Source organism: Malurus melanocephalus, unplaced genomic scaffold, assembly GCF_030028575.1.
Source record: "Malurus melanocephalus ecotype Western Australia unplaced genomic scaffold, MMel_1.1 scaffold_485, whole genome shotgun sequence".
Lineage (NCBI taxonomy): Eukaryota > Metazoa > Chordata > Aves > Passeriformes > Maluridae > Malurus > Malurus melanocephalus.
In genome coordinates, this window is record NW_026623717.1 from 142,689 (window position 1) to 160,354 (window position 17,666).

General features: G+C 55.0%; 3 protein-coding genes across 3 annotated transcripts in view; 2 read left to right on the forward strand and 1 right to left on the reverse strand.

Moving 5' to 3' along the window:
• Nucleotides 1–3,976, forward strand: part of GAL3ST2 (galactose-3-O-sulfotransferase 2) — a 5,800-nt gene extending 1,824 nt beyond the window's left edge. The window contains exons 2-4 of the mRNA XM_057380992.1: nucleotides 2,050–2,136; nucleotides 2,559–2,838; nucleotides 2,916–3,976. Coding sequence (XP_057236975.1) covers nucleotides 2,050–2,136; nucleotides 2,559–2,838; nucleotides 2,916–3,776 — 1,228 coding nt within the window. The 3' untranslated portion in view covers nucleotides 3,777–3,976. The remainder of the gene's footprint in view (nucleotides 1–2,049; nucleotides 2,137–2,558; nucleotides 2,839–2,915) is intronic.
• Nucleotides 3,977–6,645: 2,669 nt separating this feature from the next.
• Nucleotides 6,646–9,649, forward strand: NEU4 (neuraminidase 4). The gene is made up of 4 exons (XM_057380991.1): nucleotides 6,646–6,846; nucleotides 7,710–7,965; nucleotides 8,336–8,804; nucleotides 8,886–9,649. Exons 1-4 carry the CDS (start codon nucleotides 6,646–6,648, stop codon nucleotides 9,445–9,447), a joined length of 1,488 nt encoding a protein of 495 aa, XP_057236974.1. The 3' UTR covers nucleotides 9,448–9,649.
• Nucleotides 9,650–11,502: 1,853 nt separating this feature from the next.
• TM4SF19 (transmembrane 4 L six family member 19) lies at nucleotides 11,503–13,166 on the reverse strand. Its single transcript, XM_057380995.1, has 4 exons — nucleotides 12,966–13,166; nucleotides 12,798–12,866; nucleotides 12,148–12,332; nucleotides 11,503–11,896 (listed from the first exon to the last, which is right to left on the reverse strand). Exons 1-4 carry the CDS (start codon nucleotides 13,140–13,142, stop codon nucleotides 11,710–11,712), a joined length of 618 nt encoding a protein of 205 aa, XP_057236978.1. The 5' UTR covers nucleotides 13,143–13,166; the 3' UTR covers nucleotides 11,503–11,709.
• Nucleotides 13,167–17,666: the final 4,500 nt, after the last annotated feature.

Consider the following 17,666-nt stretch of genomic DNA (forward strand, 5'->3'; position numbering starts at 1 on the left):
TCCATCCATCCATCCATCCATCCATCCATCCATCCATCCATCCATCCATCCATCCATCCATCCATCCATCCCTGGCACAGGAACAAGCACCATGCCATGATCATTCATTGTTTGTCACCCTTGAGACAAGAAGTCTGCCATTTCTACGTGGGGGCTGGCACCTCCATGGACCATGTGCTGCAGAGATCAGTCACTCTTGCTCCTTAAAACTGGCCATTCCAGGAAGTAGCCATAGTTTTGGCTTAGATAATTCAAACCTTTATTCCTTCCTGTGTCTCCAGGAACAAAATCTAGCTGTTGTTCTGTTTGGGGCACATCCAGACAAAATGAGAGCATTCAGTTAGGCTGGAGATAAGCTTGGTATGCTGAATACATCTGAATATTTGGAGGTAGAATGGCACTTTGTAATCCTTTCTTTAAATAAACAATTCTTAAAATATTGTGGGGTGCCTTGAGGTGATATGGTGTGGAGGTCTACAGAGCCTGTCTTCTTGCAGCAGAAGGGATTGACAGTTCTTCTAAAGCACATTAAGATGTGGATCTGCCTTTGGGATGGTTTGGGGTGTATGTGATTTGTTTGCCCCATAAAGCATCACTCAGAGTTGCCATTTTGGGGACACTATCTAAAGAAATAAATGGACTGTTACTGCACCCATTAAACTGGACAGAAAAGGTGCAGCTGGAGGATCTCAGCTCGGGAAGGATGTCCAGGCAGGCAGGGTGACATGCTTTGGAAAAACATCACACCACTGGCATCTTCAATTTAAATGAAAGACCAAGAAGAGTGACAGGGACTACACGTGGCCTGCTTGCTGCACATGGGCTCCTCTGCCTTTCTTCCCCCATCTCATCTCCATGGACAGGGGATTGTTCCACTCCCATCTCCCTAACAGGCCTGGGACCAAAACATTAGGAAATCCTGATGAGGTCTTGCCTGCAGCTCTGTCTTGAAACTCTGTGCAGAAGCTGTGCTGCAAATTCCTGTCAGAGGTTGGTACCAGCTATGGCTGAGGRTCTTCCCTGGCTTTGGGAAGGGCTCTTGGAAGAGGGTTTGAAGGCTTGCTCGCTCCCTTTGGAGAATGGAAACCACAACTGTGACTGTACCCAGCTGTGAACTGGGGTTATATCTTCTCAAACCAGTGTATAAAGCCTGAGCCAGATCTGCTGCATTTTGGGCATGTCTGAAAACATGGAATTCATGCAGAATTTTAAAAACTTCTAGGGTAAGAGAAATCAGATCAAGCTTGGTAGTGAAAAATTCCTTTTAGGTGGGCATCAAATCTTAAAAAAATCCTCTCTGTGTGCCAGCTGGAATGCACTGGTGATGATCATGGTACCATAGGATGGTTTGAGTTGGAAGAGACATTAAAGATCATCCCATTCCAGCCCCCTGCCATGGGGAACAATATCTTGATATATGGTATTTGCTTAATTAGTGTTGGGAAAGATTCTCCCCTCATCATTATCCAGCTCTCCCATTTGAAAGCGGGGCATAATTACTCCATTATGGGTTATGTTGGGTTATTTGATTTTCTGTCTTGAAAAATCCTATTTATATTGAAAAAGCACCTCAGTTTAGTGGGGTCTTTGCCTATTCCCATCTTCTGCAGCGATGCGATTACAGGAGCTGCTCAGGTTTCTCACCAGGGAAGTCGTTATACCCCTACAAAGGGCTCATTTTCTAGTGAGTAATCCAGGAGTTTGAATAGTGAATAAGCTCTAAAGCCCCAGAAAACCAAAAGAAAAGCGAAACAAAAGGCAGCCAAAGAAGAGCAGGAGGCTGTGGGAAGAGCTTAGTCTCTGCCCAAAGCACACTGTGTCTTGCCAAAGGCCAGAAYTAGGAGAGTCACAGTGAAAATGCAACTTCTCACTGTCGTGCCTCTAATGCCAGGGCTACTGACACAGCTCAGAGGCCAAAAGTGGCTGCCACCACTGAGATGTAAAACTGTGCTCCTGGTGATTTAAGTTGCCAGGGGCAAGATGCAAAATGTGGTGGTTTGGGGAAGGACTATCAGATAAAAATCCCCTGAAACTCTTCTTCTTTTCCAGGCCTGCCAGGTGTCTCATCATTTTCAGCCTCTGCCTAGGACTTACCTTCCTCTCAGGATTCTTCCATATGAAGAATAAGAATTACAGGTGAGTGAGGCAGAAGCAAGATTCTTCAGTTTTGTATGCGTGGTGCAGTGGGGATGTGACCTCTGACACCTGATTTATCTATCATGAGACTTGGGCTAATGCTGGAAGGGTGATGGCCCAAAACTAGATCCTAGATCCATGTTTGGGGAAGGAATCAAATTAGCCAAAGYGCAGCTCTTTGGGACAAAATCAGCTGTGTGGGAAAAGAAAAGGGGATTGAGCTGAAGTATTTGGTAAATGAGAAYCAGGAGAAGGAGAAAACTGTCTGACATCTACACTGGAGGTTGGGGCTGCCTTGTGTGCAGCCTTGGACCAGCTGCAGATGTGGTGTCAGAGGAGCACCTGGGTTTGGCTTTGCGAGGTCTTGGAAAAGAGGTGCAGCACCCAAGAGCCTCTTTGCCCCACCCGTGTCCTTCCTGCAGAATCTCAAAGAGCCAAGAGGAGCTGCTGATCCCTCCCACGCTGTGCCATGCCAAGACAAATGTCATGTTCCTCAAGACCCACAAGACGGCCAGCAGCACTGTGCTCAACATCATGTACAGGTTTGCAGAGAGGTACAACCTCACTGTCGCCCTCCCCGCTGGCCAGCTCTTCCACCTGGGATACCCCAGCACTTTCCTGGCCCGCTTTGTGGAGGGGTTTGAAGCCATTGGCCAAAATTACAACATCATGTGCAACCACCTGCGGTTTAACCTCTCGGAGGTAAGGAAGAGCCGTGACACCTGCAGAGAAACCTGGGTGGGACAGCAGGACTAACCTCTTCTTCCTCCCACAAATAGGTGCAAAAGGTGATGGCASCCAACACCTTCTACTTCTCCATCCTGAGGAACCCCATTCGTCTGCTGGAGTCCTCCTACATCTACTATAAGCACAATGTCCCTGCCTTCAGTAGATCCAAGGACGTGAACGAGTTCCTGGCATYGCCCACCAAGTATTACCACCCAGCAGATTACAGGCAGAACATCTATGCCAGGAACATCATGTGGTTTGACTTTGGCTACAATAACAATGCAGAGGATGACCCAGAGCACACCCAGACCATTCTGGAGGAGATCGAGCAGAACTTCCAGCTCATCTTGATAGCAGACTACTTTGATGAGTCCATGATCCTCTTGAAGCATRCTTTGTGCTGGGACCTGGATGATGTGATTTACTTCAAGCTCAATTCCAGAAGCCACGACACTGTCCAGACATTGACTCCAGAAAGTGAGGAGCGGATAAAAACGTGGTGTTCACTTGACTGGAAGCTCTACCTGCACTTCAACCAGAGCTTCTGGAGGAGAATTGAGGAGACCATAGGGCTCGAGGTGCTGGAGAAGGAGGTGGATCAGCTGCGGGCCAGACAGAAGGAGCTCATGGAGACCTGTCTGTCAGAGCAGGAGGCAGTGGGGAAGGATAACATCAGCAACAAAGCTCTCCTGCCTTTCCAGTCAGGGGTTGCCAATATCCTGGGGTACAACCTCAAGCAGGACTTGGACAACAGGACTCTGAGAACCTGTCAGCAAATGGTCATGCCAGAGCTCCAGTACATGTCCTACCTTTACGCTGTCCAACACCCRCACAAGAGGAGGAAGGAGCTGGGATTGCCATTGCTGTGGACCAGACCCCAGGAGAAGATGAGACACCCAATGCCCAACTAGGACACGTGGCAAACCACTGAGGCTTCCCACCGCTTTGCATCACCCCATGTCTGACACATAACGGACCCACAGGACTCTTGTGCATGAGAGGAGGCAGTGGGGCTTTGTTTGGGGTCACCAAGTTGGTGGTTGGTCCCTTTTTGGGGACCTTGAGCCCAAGGCTTTGCCTTGGCTGGATCCTGGGTGCTCCCTCCTGCYTGCTCCCAGCTGGAGAGAGCCAGGCTGGCTGCAGCTGGCCCAGACATTCCAGCCTCTTAATCATTAACCACAAGTGTGATCATTTGCCTTCATTTGATTTTATTTGATATCCATCATTACGTCCAGTCTGGTCACAGCTCACTGGAGTAAGTCCTGATTTGGGGGGGTTTTGGGGAGGGGCAGGGAAATGAGGAGCAGGGGGATGGTGGCTGTCCCATCCAGCAGCACCCACACTCAGTGAGGAATAATCACCACGAGCTGCCTTTGGGATGGGAGTCCTGAGCACCTGAAGCCAGGCAGGCTGGCTRCCTTGCCCAGTGGCATGTAAACTGTGTCCCTCACATTGTCACGATGTGCAGGGCCTCTGTCCCATGTGGGACAGGCTGGTGCTCCCCTGGGAGGAGGTGGTGTGGTTTTGCCCTTCAATCTCAGGCAGGAGTCCCTTGGCACGGGTGCTCCTTTGGGCTCAGCATCCCTGAGGCCCTTTATCAGCAGAGGCTTTTTTGGGGCTCCCCTTGATGTGTTRTCCAARCTCTGCAGCATGGATTAGGAGGGGWTGGAGTGAGGCACAGCTTTGGGCACACCAATGCCATCCAGGTCCCCACTGCTACCCTGAGCAGCCCAAGCAGGAGGAGCTGCTGGCTCAGCTTTAAAATGAATCTCACTGTTGGCACTGACAGGTGTGTTGGGAACAGGTGACAAGCGGTGACAGCAAATCCATTGAACTTGGTGCTGCCATCCTCACAAAACTTCCTGGCACTGCCACAGCAGCAGGGCCTGGGCTGGCAGGATGGGGAGGATGGATTTGGGGTCACTTGGCTGGCAGGGCTGCTTTTGGGGTGAAGCTGTGGGGCAGCAGCTCCAGCAGGGAAACAGGAATGGTGCTGTCAGGGGGAGAAGGGTGAGAACCTGAGCCGGGATTTTCCTCAGCTGAGGCAGGGGTTAACCAGCCCAGGTGTCCAGCAGGAACAACCCAGATTAACAACACCTTCACAGTGCCCTGCTACGGGAACCCTCACTGGAATTAACCCAAGGCTTGGGAGGCATTTGTAGCAGCCAGGCGGAGCTGCTGGAGCCACACGTGCTCRCCCTGGACCACCCTTCTGGGATTGTTCTGCAGCCTCTGCCTCAGTTTTTCCCTTGGAGCTTCTGATGCCTGGCTTGCCATGTGAATTTTGTCAAGCTCTTTTARCTAAACTGATGACAAAGAYGGAATATAARTATAAAAATAGTTTCTTWGTAGCTGMTCTGTGTGCAGGTGGGAKTCCWGGGAAGGTTGGGGATCTTGGGAGARCTGGGGGTCCTGGGAAGTTTGGGAATTCTGTGATGCTGGGGRTCCTGATGGGGCTGGGGGATCCTGGAAATGCTGGAGGTCCCGCAAGGGTGGGGAATCTGGGGAAGGTTGGGGTCCTTGAGAACGCTGAGGATCGTGGAAAGGCTGGCAGTCCTGGCAGGGCTGGGGGTCCACAGAAGGCTGGGGTTCCTGGGAGGGCTGGGAGCCTCTGGAGCACAGCGCCCAGGCTGGGGAGCTCACGGTGAGCTGTGGTGAACATGGGCTGGAGCGCCTGGACAGGGAAATCTAACCTCTCCCAGCCTGCCGGAGGAGGGAAACTGAGGCGGGAGATGCAATCCCAGCCCCATGGATGCCCTTGCTTCCCCTGCCAGGGGGTCCGAGCAAGGACACTCGGCAGCCGCGGGGCCCCGGCGCTGTCCGGACCCATAAGGGCTCCTTTGTGCCACGGGCACCGCACCAGCGGCGCCGCTGCTGACTCAGCGCTTTTTGCCGGGCACCGCGGCCGTGGGAGCCCCGTGACCATCGGAGGGGGGACCCTGCCAGGGGAGGGGGTGGCAGCGGAGCAGCGAGGCGGCAGCTCTGCAGAAAGCCGGCATTACCCCGTGCTGGGRCCGAGGGGACACTGCAGCCGAGCGGGACCCGGTGAGTGCCTTCWCTTTCTCCGGGGGGTCTCGAATCAGCAAAAGCTCCTGTGAAACCACGGGCGAAAGTGGGTCATGGCTGAGCCTGGAGTGGGTGCTCATCTCCCTCTGTGGTGATAAATTCCAGGGAAATGTAGGGACACGTAACGGGACTGCTGAGCCTCGTGTCACTCCTGTCCCTGAAGGAAAGGTGTTTGGGGACAGCTCTCACCCAGTGCCACAGGGACAGCCTGGCCGGGGACCCCCCTTTCCGTGCTGTGCACCTCAGATTCCCCCACAGAGGAGGGGGAACAAGGGCCCCGCTGGGTCCGTTGCACTGGAGGCACCAGAGGCACAGGACACAACMCTCCCWKACCCTCTCACCATGAGCTGGGCTGSTTTGGGGGTCTCCTCTGTGGGCTCTGCCCTCCCAACGCCCGCTGGAAGAGAGCAGGGAGCTGCAGGGCTCACYCTGCCCTCTGCTCACTGGCCTTGATTTCGCAGGAGCGCATCTTAAAGATCAAATCCATTTTATTTCATTTGATTTTGGGGTCTCCGGATCACCCTCCTCGCTGGTACCCTATGTCCTGGCCCCACTTGGTACCTTGTCAGGGCGCGTTCAGCCCCCTCAGCCCCTGCTCCCGGGGGGTTACCAGACCCACCAAATGAACCCCAAACCCTTCCGAGGGCAGCCCAGCATCCCCGGCCATGCCCCGCCGCCTTCACCAACCCACGGGACCCTTCTGCCGCAGCTGCCATGGGCTCCCGGCACTTCCCGGCGCGGACCGTGCTGTTCGAGAGGGAATCCACCGGGGTCACGTACCGTGTGCCCGCCCTGCTCTACCTGCCCTGCGTGGCCAAGCTGCTGGCGTTTGCCGAGGAGCGCCTGAGCGCCGACGATGCCCACGCCAACCTGCTGGTGCTGCGCCGCGGCTCCATCTACGGCAGCTACGTGGAGGTGGGACAGGGGTGTCCCCTGGGCTGGGGACAGACCGGGRACTGTCCTCACCGCTTGTGTGGGGCACAGCCAAGCTCCTGTGGCAGCCCCGTGGGGAGGGGAGGCTGGGAGGGGTGAAGTGAATCAGGGTTGTGAGCTGGTTTGTGCTGGAAGGTGATGGATGCCTGGGGATTTTTGTGTTTTATTTTTTTGTACTCTTTTAGACATTTTCTGTGGCCCTTATGTATTCCTTGTACCCTTAACCTACAGGTCTGTAATTCTTGTGGCCTGATATTCCAGTTTAGTTTTGGGGTTTTGCTGAGCAGAGACCAAACATCCTCAGGAAGGGGTCAGTGTGCCCTGTGCTATCATCTCAAACTTCTCTCTGTAACATTGTGTAAACTGGGCTCTGACCTTATCCTGGGGAGAGATTCTTTAGAATAGGGGGACATTACTTCATTTGTTAAGTTTCTTATTGGGGAATTTTAGATGGATTAGCTAATTTCTGAGGTCTGTAAAAAATTACATACGTATTATACACAGGGTGCACCTTTRGCATTTTCCACCTGATGAGCTGTGCACCTGGGATCCCATTAAAATACAGAGGGGAAAAAAGGTTTTCCCTTTCCCTTAACTGTGTCTGCCTTATAATTCAAATCTGGCCATTAAGGCAACAAAGGGACCTCAAAGGCCATCTCCTTCCATGCCTGTCACAGCAGGGACACCTTTTACTATCCCATCATCATCCAAGCATTGTCCCACCCAGCCGGGAACACTTCCAGGGATCCAGGGGCAGCCACAGCTGCTCTGGGTAAACAAGTAGGGTGGTCCTTACCCCCCTCACCCCTCTCCATCATCTCCCCCTCCTCCTGCTCCCTGGGCAGTGGGAAGACATGCGTGTGCTGGAGACGGCAACCCTGCAGCACCATCGCTCCATGAACCCCTGCCCGCTCTACGATGAGTTCACGGACACCCTCTTCCTCTTCTTCATCACGGTGCTGGGCAGGACGCCTGAAGCCTACCAGATTGTCACTGGCCAAAATGTCACCCGCCTGTGCTGTGTCACCAGCGCTGACCAGGGCCTGAGCTGGAGCGCAGCCACGGACCTGACACAGCAGGTCATTGGTGCCACCATCAAAGGTACCCAGCTGGGGTGGGTTGGGGTGAGGGGAGAGAAAGGGGGAGGTGGGGATGGGGTTTGTCCTCCTGGAGCCACATCGCTGGGGGTGTCCTTGAGATAGGGAACCCACAAGCTTCCAAAAGGGTGGAAGGGGACCTCAAGCAGAGGGGAGAAGGGATGGAGGGAATATCTGTATCAGGATGGGGAGAAGAGGGAGCGGCCCCATCGCCGTGGGTTGGGCYATGTGTGAGGGCAGCCAGGCAGCGCTGGGCTCTGCTCCCCTCCCTCGGCACCACCTGCCCTGGTGTGACTGGGAGGAAGCCCTGGGRGCCCTTCCACGCCGGGCACCGCGCTGGTCACTCTTTAACCTGCCCCATCTCCGCTCCCCAGACTGGGCGACGTTCGCGCTGGGCCCCGGGCACGGGATCCAGCTGCGCTCCGGCCGGCTGCTGGTGCCCGCCTACAGCTACCACATCGACTGCAAGGAGTGCTTCGGGCAGCTCTGCAAGACCACCCCGCACTCCTTCGCCTTCTACAGCGACGACCACGGCCGCGGCTGGCGCTTCGGCGAGTTCATCCCCAACCTGCAGACGGGCGAGTGCCAGCTGGTCTCGGTGGACGAGGAGGACGGCTCCAACGTCCTCTACTGCAACGCCCGCAGCYCCCTGGGCTTCAGGGTGCAGGCGCTCAGCACGGACGATGGGGCGGTGTTCCACGGGGGGCAGCTGGTGCAGCGGCTGGTGGAGCCGCCCCACGGCTGCCACGGCAGCGTTATCGGCTTCCCCGCTCCGCTCGTGTATATCCCCGCCGTGCCTTCCCGGGACCCCGCCGTGCCGCTCCGGGACCCCGCCGTGCCGCTCCGGGACCCCGCCGTGCCTCCCCGGGACCCCGCCGTGCCTCCCCGGGACCCCGCCGTGCCTCCCCGGGACCCCGCCGTGCCGCTGCCCGGGCTGCTCCGGGGCTTTGGGCACCCGGCCGGAGATACTGAGCCGCCCATCAGCAGCCACCGCGAGCAAGAGGAGCCCCGTGAGGATTGTCCYAGCCCAGAGCACCGCGATGATGCCCACAGTGCCGCCTCTGTCCGCGGGGACTCTGCAGCAACCCCCAGTCCGTTCTTCCAAGCGCCGACGTGGATCCTCTACTCGCACCCCACCAGCTCCATGTCGCGGGTCAACATGGGCGTTCACCTGAGCACCTTCCCCAGGGACGCCGAGAGCTGGACAGAGCCCTGGGTCATCTACGAGGGCCCGAGCGCTTACTCGGACCTGGCGTACATGGAGCTGCCCTACAGGGACGCGCCGGTGGCCGGCGGCACGGCCATCGCCTTCGCCTGCCTCTACGAGAACGGGCTGCGCTCGCCCTACGAGCAGATCTCCTTCAGCATGTTCACCCTGCACGATGTGCTCCAGAACATCCCCCTGACGGCCACTGTCCCCCGGCCGGGCCGCGGCCCCACTCGCCACCGCGCCAAGAGGCGGCCGAGGAGCTGCCTCATCTCCTAGAGCCCCYCAGGGCAGCTCCATCACCCCAGAGCCACCGTCCAGCACAGCCATGTCACACAGAGCCGTGTCACTGTCCCCAMACTGGGGTTTAGCTCGGTTTTATTGCTATTTTTTTAAATTATATTGGGTGGGGAGGTTTTTGCCCCCAGCCCAGCTCAGGCTCCTCCCCATCTCTGGAAAGTGGAGGACAGCAGCAGCAGTGCAGGGGGAGGCAGCCGGGGGTGCCCTCTGCCATCCCTGAGTGCCAGGGACAAAATGCTCCAGCTGTGCCACATCTGGTACCAGCACCCTCTTCTGAGGGGCTTCCTTCCCTTGTTATAAATTGTTATCCTACATTAAATGTTCTGTAATGTTAAATTCTTTGTTTTTCATGAAAAGACTGTTTCTCAGTGGTCTCTCTGGAGTCACTGTGAGGGTTTGGGTTGGGTTAGAGTTCTGTTCCTTTGTCGTAGCTGGGATGGGGCTGGGTTTTGTATTTGGGCTGATGACAAAGAAATGGTTGTGTTGCATTACTGTCTGTCTGGGGTTTTAGTTCTCTCTTGTTGTTAATGTCCTTTTCATTACAGCTCATTATTATTATTTCAATTATTAAACTGTTCTTATGCCAACCCACGAATTGTCTCCCTTTCCCCCTCTGATTCTCTCCCATCCCATGGGATTGGGATGAGTGTCTGGGTGGTGCTCAGGTTCCAGCAGGGTTCAGCCACCCCAGTGACCCAGTAACTGTTTTACCTGGCCAGGGCTTTGGGTTTTAATGTGCTGTGGCCACCACTGCCCTCCCCTGGCCCTGGTCAGCCTGGGGACAAACCCCTCCCAGYACGGGCAGGCTCAGGGTCCTGGAAAGGTTATGGGGAGCACAGGAGTGGGGTTCTGGTCCTGGGAACAAGAAGCAGCTGCTCCTGACAGGTKTGGGGGAACTTTGGGGGAATTTTGGGGGGCTGCATCTCAATTCCAGCTCTGCTTGCCCCAGCACAACTGTGTCCAAGTGCCCCAGCTCAGCTCCTCGGGTCTCCTGCCCCTCTCCTGCCCTAAACGTGACCTGGTTAACAAAAGYTGGAGTTCAGCTCTCCTGTCTGGGWCACCACCGTGTCTCATTCTRTACCCRGGGYRGGCAGAGGCTGACAAGTGACAGACAATGTGGAGAACAGAAATTTCCAGTTCCCTTGAAGCTGCAAAACAGAACTCAAAGACTAATTAGCAAATTAGATAAAATGATGTAAAAGCAGGCCACGGGATGCTAAAGAGAGCTGGAACCAGGGGAGAAACAGGTAAGGAGGAWCACAGTGACTTTTRTGGCAAAGTTATGTAACAAGAAACAACATGAGACAACTTCTCATGCCCGGAGAGAAGTGCAAGGCAAGGTCACAAAATTGGGGCACTCAGTGAGTGCAACCACAGACCCCTTTAGACAACCTTCTAGGACCAAAAAAGGCCTTTCAGGAAAGGGTGGAGGCATGAAATTAATTCTAGGAAAGTGACGTTTATGTATTAGCTAGGAAATCCTTTGTAGTGAACGTGTCTGATGACAGTAGAACAAATACAAATTTCACATTTCAGTTACAGGGAAATCTCCCAAATGTGTCCAGTGCTGTCATAAAAAAATTCTGTTTTCTGCTGCTTCAAATTGTGTCAGTGAATTTGTTCTCTGGCTCATTTTGGTGCCACAAGGAGCGCCTGAGGTGCTGCTGGGCTCCTGCTGGGGTTTTGGACCTGCACCCCTGACCGGGCAGTGTCCAGCCCCAAAGGGARGGGTGTGCCCCAGGCCGGGGGATTGCACAGGAGCAGCTCTTGGCACATCGGCCCCAAACGCTGCTTCACCACCGGGGGGGTTCGTGCCCCTTGGAGGACTGTTCATCCCTCTGGGGACACTGTTCATCCCCACGGTGACTCTGTCCATCCCCCCGGGGACTCTGTCCATCCCCCTGGGGACTCTGTCCATCCCCTCCTGGGGACTCTGTCCATCCCCTCAGGGGACTCTGTCCCTCCCCTCCTGGGGACTCTGTCCATCCCCTGGGGACACTGTCCATCCCCCAGGGGACTCTGTCCATCCCCCCGGGGACTCTGTCCATCCCCTGGGGACTCTGTCCATCCCCACGGGGACTCTGTCCATCCCCCGGGGACTCTGTCCATCACCCCTGGGGCTCCTGCAGCTGGCAGATGTCACAGTCCCCGCTGTGCCCCTCCGTGGCTGATGCCAGCAGCCAAGTGACACCTGGGGTGGTGCCTCCTCCGAGCCGCAGCCTCCGGGCACCATSCCGAGCCCTACTTGCCCTCGCAGAAGCCGCAGAGGCAGCCGAGGCAGCCATTGACGATCTGCAGCAGGGCCAGCAGCATCTCGGCCACGCTGATGAGCAGCAGCAGKGCGAAGAGGGAGACGTGCCAGGTGACGATGCCCTCGGGCTCCAGGCAGATGCTCCAGGCTCTCTGGTTGTACAGGTAATTCTCAACCCTGTGCGACAGGAAGGGSAGGGGGATCCCATCGATTTCGACCGTGCAGGGTGCCCGACACCCCATCCTTCATCCCGAGGGTGGGCAGGGCCAGGAGGAGGTGATGGAGTTGGAAAGGACCGGGTAGAAATCCGTGGGAGGTGAGAACTTCTTGAGCTGCCAGTCCTGCATCAATCACCACCTGCAAACACCCACCCATGCTACCGCCTTAATTAATCCACTTAATTAGCAATAAATTGATGAGGTCCTCACCTGGCATCGGGGCCCTGGTCGATGGCATCCAGGAAGGGGTAACCCCAGAGGGCCCCGTGGCCCAGGCCGAGCTCGCTGGTGTTGTAGAAGCAGAGGGGACCATTGGTCAAACCCACCCCGGACAGGACGAAGCAGGAGGCAGCGCCCAGGAGCGCCAGCTTGGAGAGCACCACCGAGATGAACGCCTGAGGGGACACCCGGGGGACACACAGAGTCAGGGGGACCCCAAATGGCAGCTGCGGGGTTTGGGATGGGGAAACTCCCCTCCCCAGCTGAGGCTGAGGATGGAGCCGTCACTGGGCAGGGAGGGAAAGGGGCAGGGAGAGGCGGGACCTGCAGAGCCCATCCCGGCACTCACATCAAGCCCTGTCCCCCGGGGCAGGTGGCATCTGCCACGGCCCATCGTGGGCCATTAGAGAGAGGGGACACCCCGGCAGGACCCACCATGGGAGAGGGGACACCCACCACATCCCACCCTGGGACCACGGGAGAGGGGGACACTGTCACAGTCCGGGGGAGACCCTGTCACAGTCCGGGGGGCACGGGAGAGGGGGATCCCCGCCTGTCCCACTCGGGACCGTGGAAGAGAAGGGACACGGGCACATCCCGCCCGCTCTGCYGGCCCCGCTCTGGTTCTGGGGGTCCCTTACGTGGTGGCGGCTGCCGCAGCCGGAGCTCCGCCACCCCAGCGCCGTGACATGGGCGGCCGCCAGCAGCACCTGCGGGGAGGAAAACACTGCTGGGGGACCAAGGGGAGCCAGGCGGCCCTCTCCATCCCTCCGGAGCCGGAGGAAGGGCGCACACCCCCCGGTACTCACGGCGATGCCGCCGCCCCAGACGCCCGGCACGGCTTTGGCGTGGCGGCCGATGCGCCCCTCCCGCAGGTACCGGGATGCTCCGCCGGGGAACAGCAGCAGAATTCCGGCCGCCACCGACAGCGAGCCCAGCACCAGCAGGGACGGCCCCACGATCCGGCTGCACTTCCCCACGCACATGGGAACGTCCTGCACGGGAACGGGGAGAGAAGAGATGGAGAGGAAAGGGCTGCGCTCGGCCCCGCCGTGTCCCAGGGCTGCCCCAGCCAGCCCAGCTCAAACTGGGGAGTTGTTGGGCTGTGCTTTGGGCTCTCAGCCCACCCCCCTGGCTGAGGGGGGCACTGTTCCTACTTGAGGGCAATTTCCAGCAGAAATCCTGATATTTCTTTGCCAWATGGGCAATGGAGTTCCCACACCGAGCCCCGAGTGTGACCACAAGGCTGGCTCTGCCCTGTGTCCCTGCCCATGGCAAGGTGTTGGAACGAGGTCTTTAAGGTCCCCTCCAACCCAAACCAGTCTRAGACTCTGTGAAAATGTTATTGCAGAGAGCCAACCACCCACCATGGCTCAGTTTGGCTTTTGATGTTCACAGTGACCAGGAGGCAGCCAGGAAAGAGGCAAAATCCTTGGACAAGGGATGTGAAAGCACATCAGCCTCCAATCAAATCCAACAGCAACTCCATCCCTGTCTCACACTGATCCTACCATAGGTCTGAGCATGCTGAAACCAATTAAATTTAATTAAGAAAACATTATTACCCATCCTCCAGTTCCATTGGCATCTTACTAAGTTTTGAGTTTACCTAGAAAGCACCTGCCCCTTTCCAGGTGATCCCTGGTCCAAAATTGCCTCTCTTCTGTACCTACAAGACCCTCATTTGCACAGGATGTCCACTGGTCACTCTGGGACTGCTGGAAGCAGCACAGTTTGCTGTTATCCTGGCTCCCAGGTATTTCTACCCTGAGTTCTGTTTGCCCCAAGCTGGCTTTATGCATTTTCCCCTTTCTTGGCAGATTGTGACCCATTTTGCCCGAGTTCCCCAGACTGAGCTGTTTTTCTCACGGATGAGTTTTTCATGTTCACTCCAGCTTTGCAAAGCAGAAGTGGCTGAGGCACCACTCTGCTGTTCCCATGGCTGTTCCCATGGTTGTTCCTGTGGTTGTTTCCGTGGGAAGAGCTGCCTCAGCCCCCTCATGCAGGGCTGTGGGGCCGGGGAGGAGCGGCTGGGGCAGAGTGCCCGACCCCAGCACAGCCCGAGGGGCTGGGGGACAGCAGTTCAGGGGGGCTGCTCAGGACCAGCCACASCAGTCCCAGCAGGACACTGGGGAGGGCTGAGCGTGGGGAACAGGGCTGGGGGACCTGGAGAGGACACGAGCCAAGACACCCAGGGTGGGCCATCAGCTCCACTCATCCTGGAACTCCACCTCTCCTCATTTCCATCCTCTCTGCCTTGGTCATTGGGAATTTAGTGGGGTGCCACATGCAGTCCAGGGATTGTGTGGGGTTGTGTTCCCCCACAGCCACAAGTGTCCAGTGCCCAGCCCAACATCCACACCACCAAGGACCTTCTGGAGCTTCCATGAGCTCACAGCCTGGCCTCTCTCCAGCCAGAGCCTTTCTGCCCCTCCAAGGAYTGTCCTTCCCTCCAGTGCTGCCTCTCCCCAGGGATGGCAGGAGCTCCTCCTTCCCCCAGAAAGCCCCTGTGGTGCTGTCCCCTCAAACCACAGCAGCCCAGGGTGATTCCAGCAAAGCCCAGGGAATTGTCACATGGAGATTCCAGCAAAGCGTAGGGAATTGTCCCATGGAGATTCCAGCAAAGCCCAGGGAACTGTCCCATGGAGATTCCAGCAAAGCCCAGGGAATTGTCCCAGGGAGATGCCAGCAAACCCCAGAGAATTGTCCCAGGATGATTCCAGCAAAGCCCAGGGCATTGTCCTCCCCCCTCCCCAGCTTACCAGAGCGATTCCACTCAGGTCCAGCAGTGTCCACTCCTCGGAAGAGCCCTGTCCTGGAGGTTCCACCCATGGGTCACTATTTATGGTGCCTCAGCCTGTTTTCCCCTCCTCCACCCCCAGGGCCGCCCACCACGTCATCATCATCATCACCATCATCAYCMTSCTCCTGCACCCCTCACACATCYAARGGAAGGATGACTGGCTGGATGAGCCAGCCTCTGCCAACGCCGTGCCTGTGCTCCTTCCCCATTTCAGAATCCACACTGCCAGAGTTCACCAAAACGGGCACAGCTTCACATTTTAAGGTTTCTGCCACCCCTGCACYGAAGGCCTCAAGCAGAGCCTGAGCAATGAACACCGTCCTGGAACAACCTGGGATATCCCAACAAACCTGTGTTGGGGTAACACTTTCCTCTCTYGCTAATGCTGCAATAAAACTTCAGAATAAACATCTCCCTGTGCCAGCTGGCTCCTGCTTCCTGCTCTTTGCTTCCTCACAGATGTCCCAGCTGCTCCTCAGGTGCTGTGTGTATCCCCACTGGTAATCAGATGGAGAGAGTAATGTTATTGCTGGATATCTTCATTACTGTTGGCCATCAGACACGAGCATTTCATATCTGCCACGGCAATGAGGGAACTCCAATTCCTGCAGAGAAGGGCAGAAAGAAACAGAAAATGGGGTTGGAGCCCTTCAAGAACCACGTGGGAAAAGATCAGTGGGTTACAGGAGGTGATTCCATTCCTCCAGCAAAAACAAGCTGAGGAGCAGATTATCCGACAGTTCCTCGGAAAGGAAAATCAGAGTTGGCCCAGGGCAGAAATTCCCATTTTAGTCACAGCACCTCAGAACAGTCTGAGTGGGAAAGRAGCCAGCAGGACCATGGAGCCCAGCTCTTCAGGGAATGGTCCCTGTGGGGATCGAAGCTGTGACCATCATTGGCACCRTTAATTCAGCTGAGTTAATTCAGGSTGTTTCATCCTGAAATGAGACACATCAGTCTCCAAAATGAACACTAAGACAATGCAAGCAGGATGAGCACAATCCAATTCCTCCTTCCTCTTTTTTAACTCGGAAAGGGAACCCGCTCTTCACTCTGCTGGAAGAAAATGTTTTGCAACCTCATCTTATGCCTTTCCYACCCCAGAGCACCCTGAGGTTCCCACCATACACATGACCTGCTCATCTGTCATCCCCCACAGAAAACCCCATGCCAGGAAGTGTGAGGCCTCATCAGGATGACTCTCTTTTTCCTGGGTTCCTGCTCTTCTCCTTATAAAGAGCAAAATGCATTAAAATGCAAGGCTAATTCCAGCYCTGCACGTGAGGGGCTGTGCCTTTCTCACACCAGAGCTCAGCTGCGGAAGCACCGTCTCACCCAAATTTATAGCTCAGATAAACCACCCCATGAAAAGATGGAAGTTGGCAGAAAGGAAAAAAAAAAGTAAATTAAAGCCAAGAGGCATTTTGAGTYTGAGGTACCCCTGTAGCTTCTTGACCTGGAGACTGATGAAAAAAAAGGATTTCTGACTCAGTGGGAACTCGAAGTATTTTCCTAAGGTGCATGAAGAGTTCAGGGTTTTCCAGCTTCAAGGCTGTGGCAGTGGAGACCCACCTGATGCCTAAAACAAAGCTCACCTGAAACAGAGGCCAACGTTAAGAGAATAAAAGCAGACAAATTTAATCCAGGCCTACTGGTTCATTCAGGGCAGAGAAGAGCCTTCTCCTGAGGCTGCATCCAAAATGGACCCCAAAAAGCTCTCTCCTGAGGCTGCACCCAAAAAGTCACGAGATCTTTACCTTTGTAAATTCTCTTATTAACACATTGGGCCTCAATTCCCCAAAATTACACCTTCAGGTGATGATGTCAATCACCCCAAGCTTGCTCCCCCAATTCTCTGTTGTTTACAGATTTTGGGGCTCTGAGGCAGTGAGGTGTCCTTGGATTTCAGGCTCAGAGAGGAATTGTTTTRTCTAAAAATGGGAGAACAGCTTTAGTACTGTATCCTGGAGAAGTACAAGAGTACAGATACTTGAAAATATGGAAGTTAAAAATCCTAAGACATCATTCCTACAGCCAGGAACACGAGGATGACCCCAAACTGATTTCTGTATTTGTTTCTCCACTGCACCTGCCCAGTCCTTGTCCAGAAGAGCCTCTGCTCCTCTGCATTTCATGCAAAGCCACAACAGGAATGTCCCAAGGAGATCAAAAACAACTGCAGAAGGCAGAGGCTCTGCCTTGACAACACCTGCACCAGGACACTGACAGCTCAGAAAAAAAAGCCCCATTTTCCCTGCTCTTTCATTGGGAATGATGGAAAATCCTAGCCTTGCCTCTTTTTATTAGTTTTCATATTGATATTTTTCCTGTAAGTTTGTCTCACTTCAAGATTTTGTATCCTCTAGAACAGCCTGAAGCTTCATGTAAAACAAGCAGTGCTGGCATCAACAGTTCCTTATCCTTCCACCCCAGTATCCTTAAAAAAAAAAAACTCAGAAACTCTCCATACAACACAGGGACAGACTTTCATTGAAACTACCCCATCAAATAAACCCCAACCCCCAAAAAACAAAGAGCTGAAGAAAGCTATTGAAAACAGTTTGTTTTATTTCCAGGATCAAATATTACAATAGGACATTTACATATATTTATAAAAAATGCAGCAGTTGTGTATATAGATCAGAGGTTTCCTTGAGTTTGGTCCCTCCCAGCACAGTGAGCTGAAAACTTCCACATTAATCCTCTC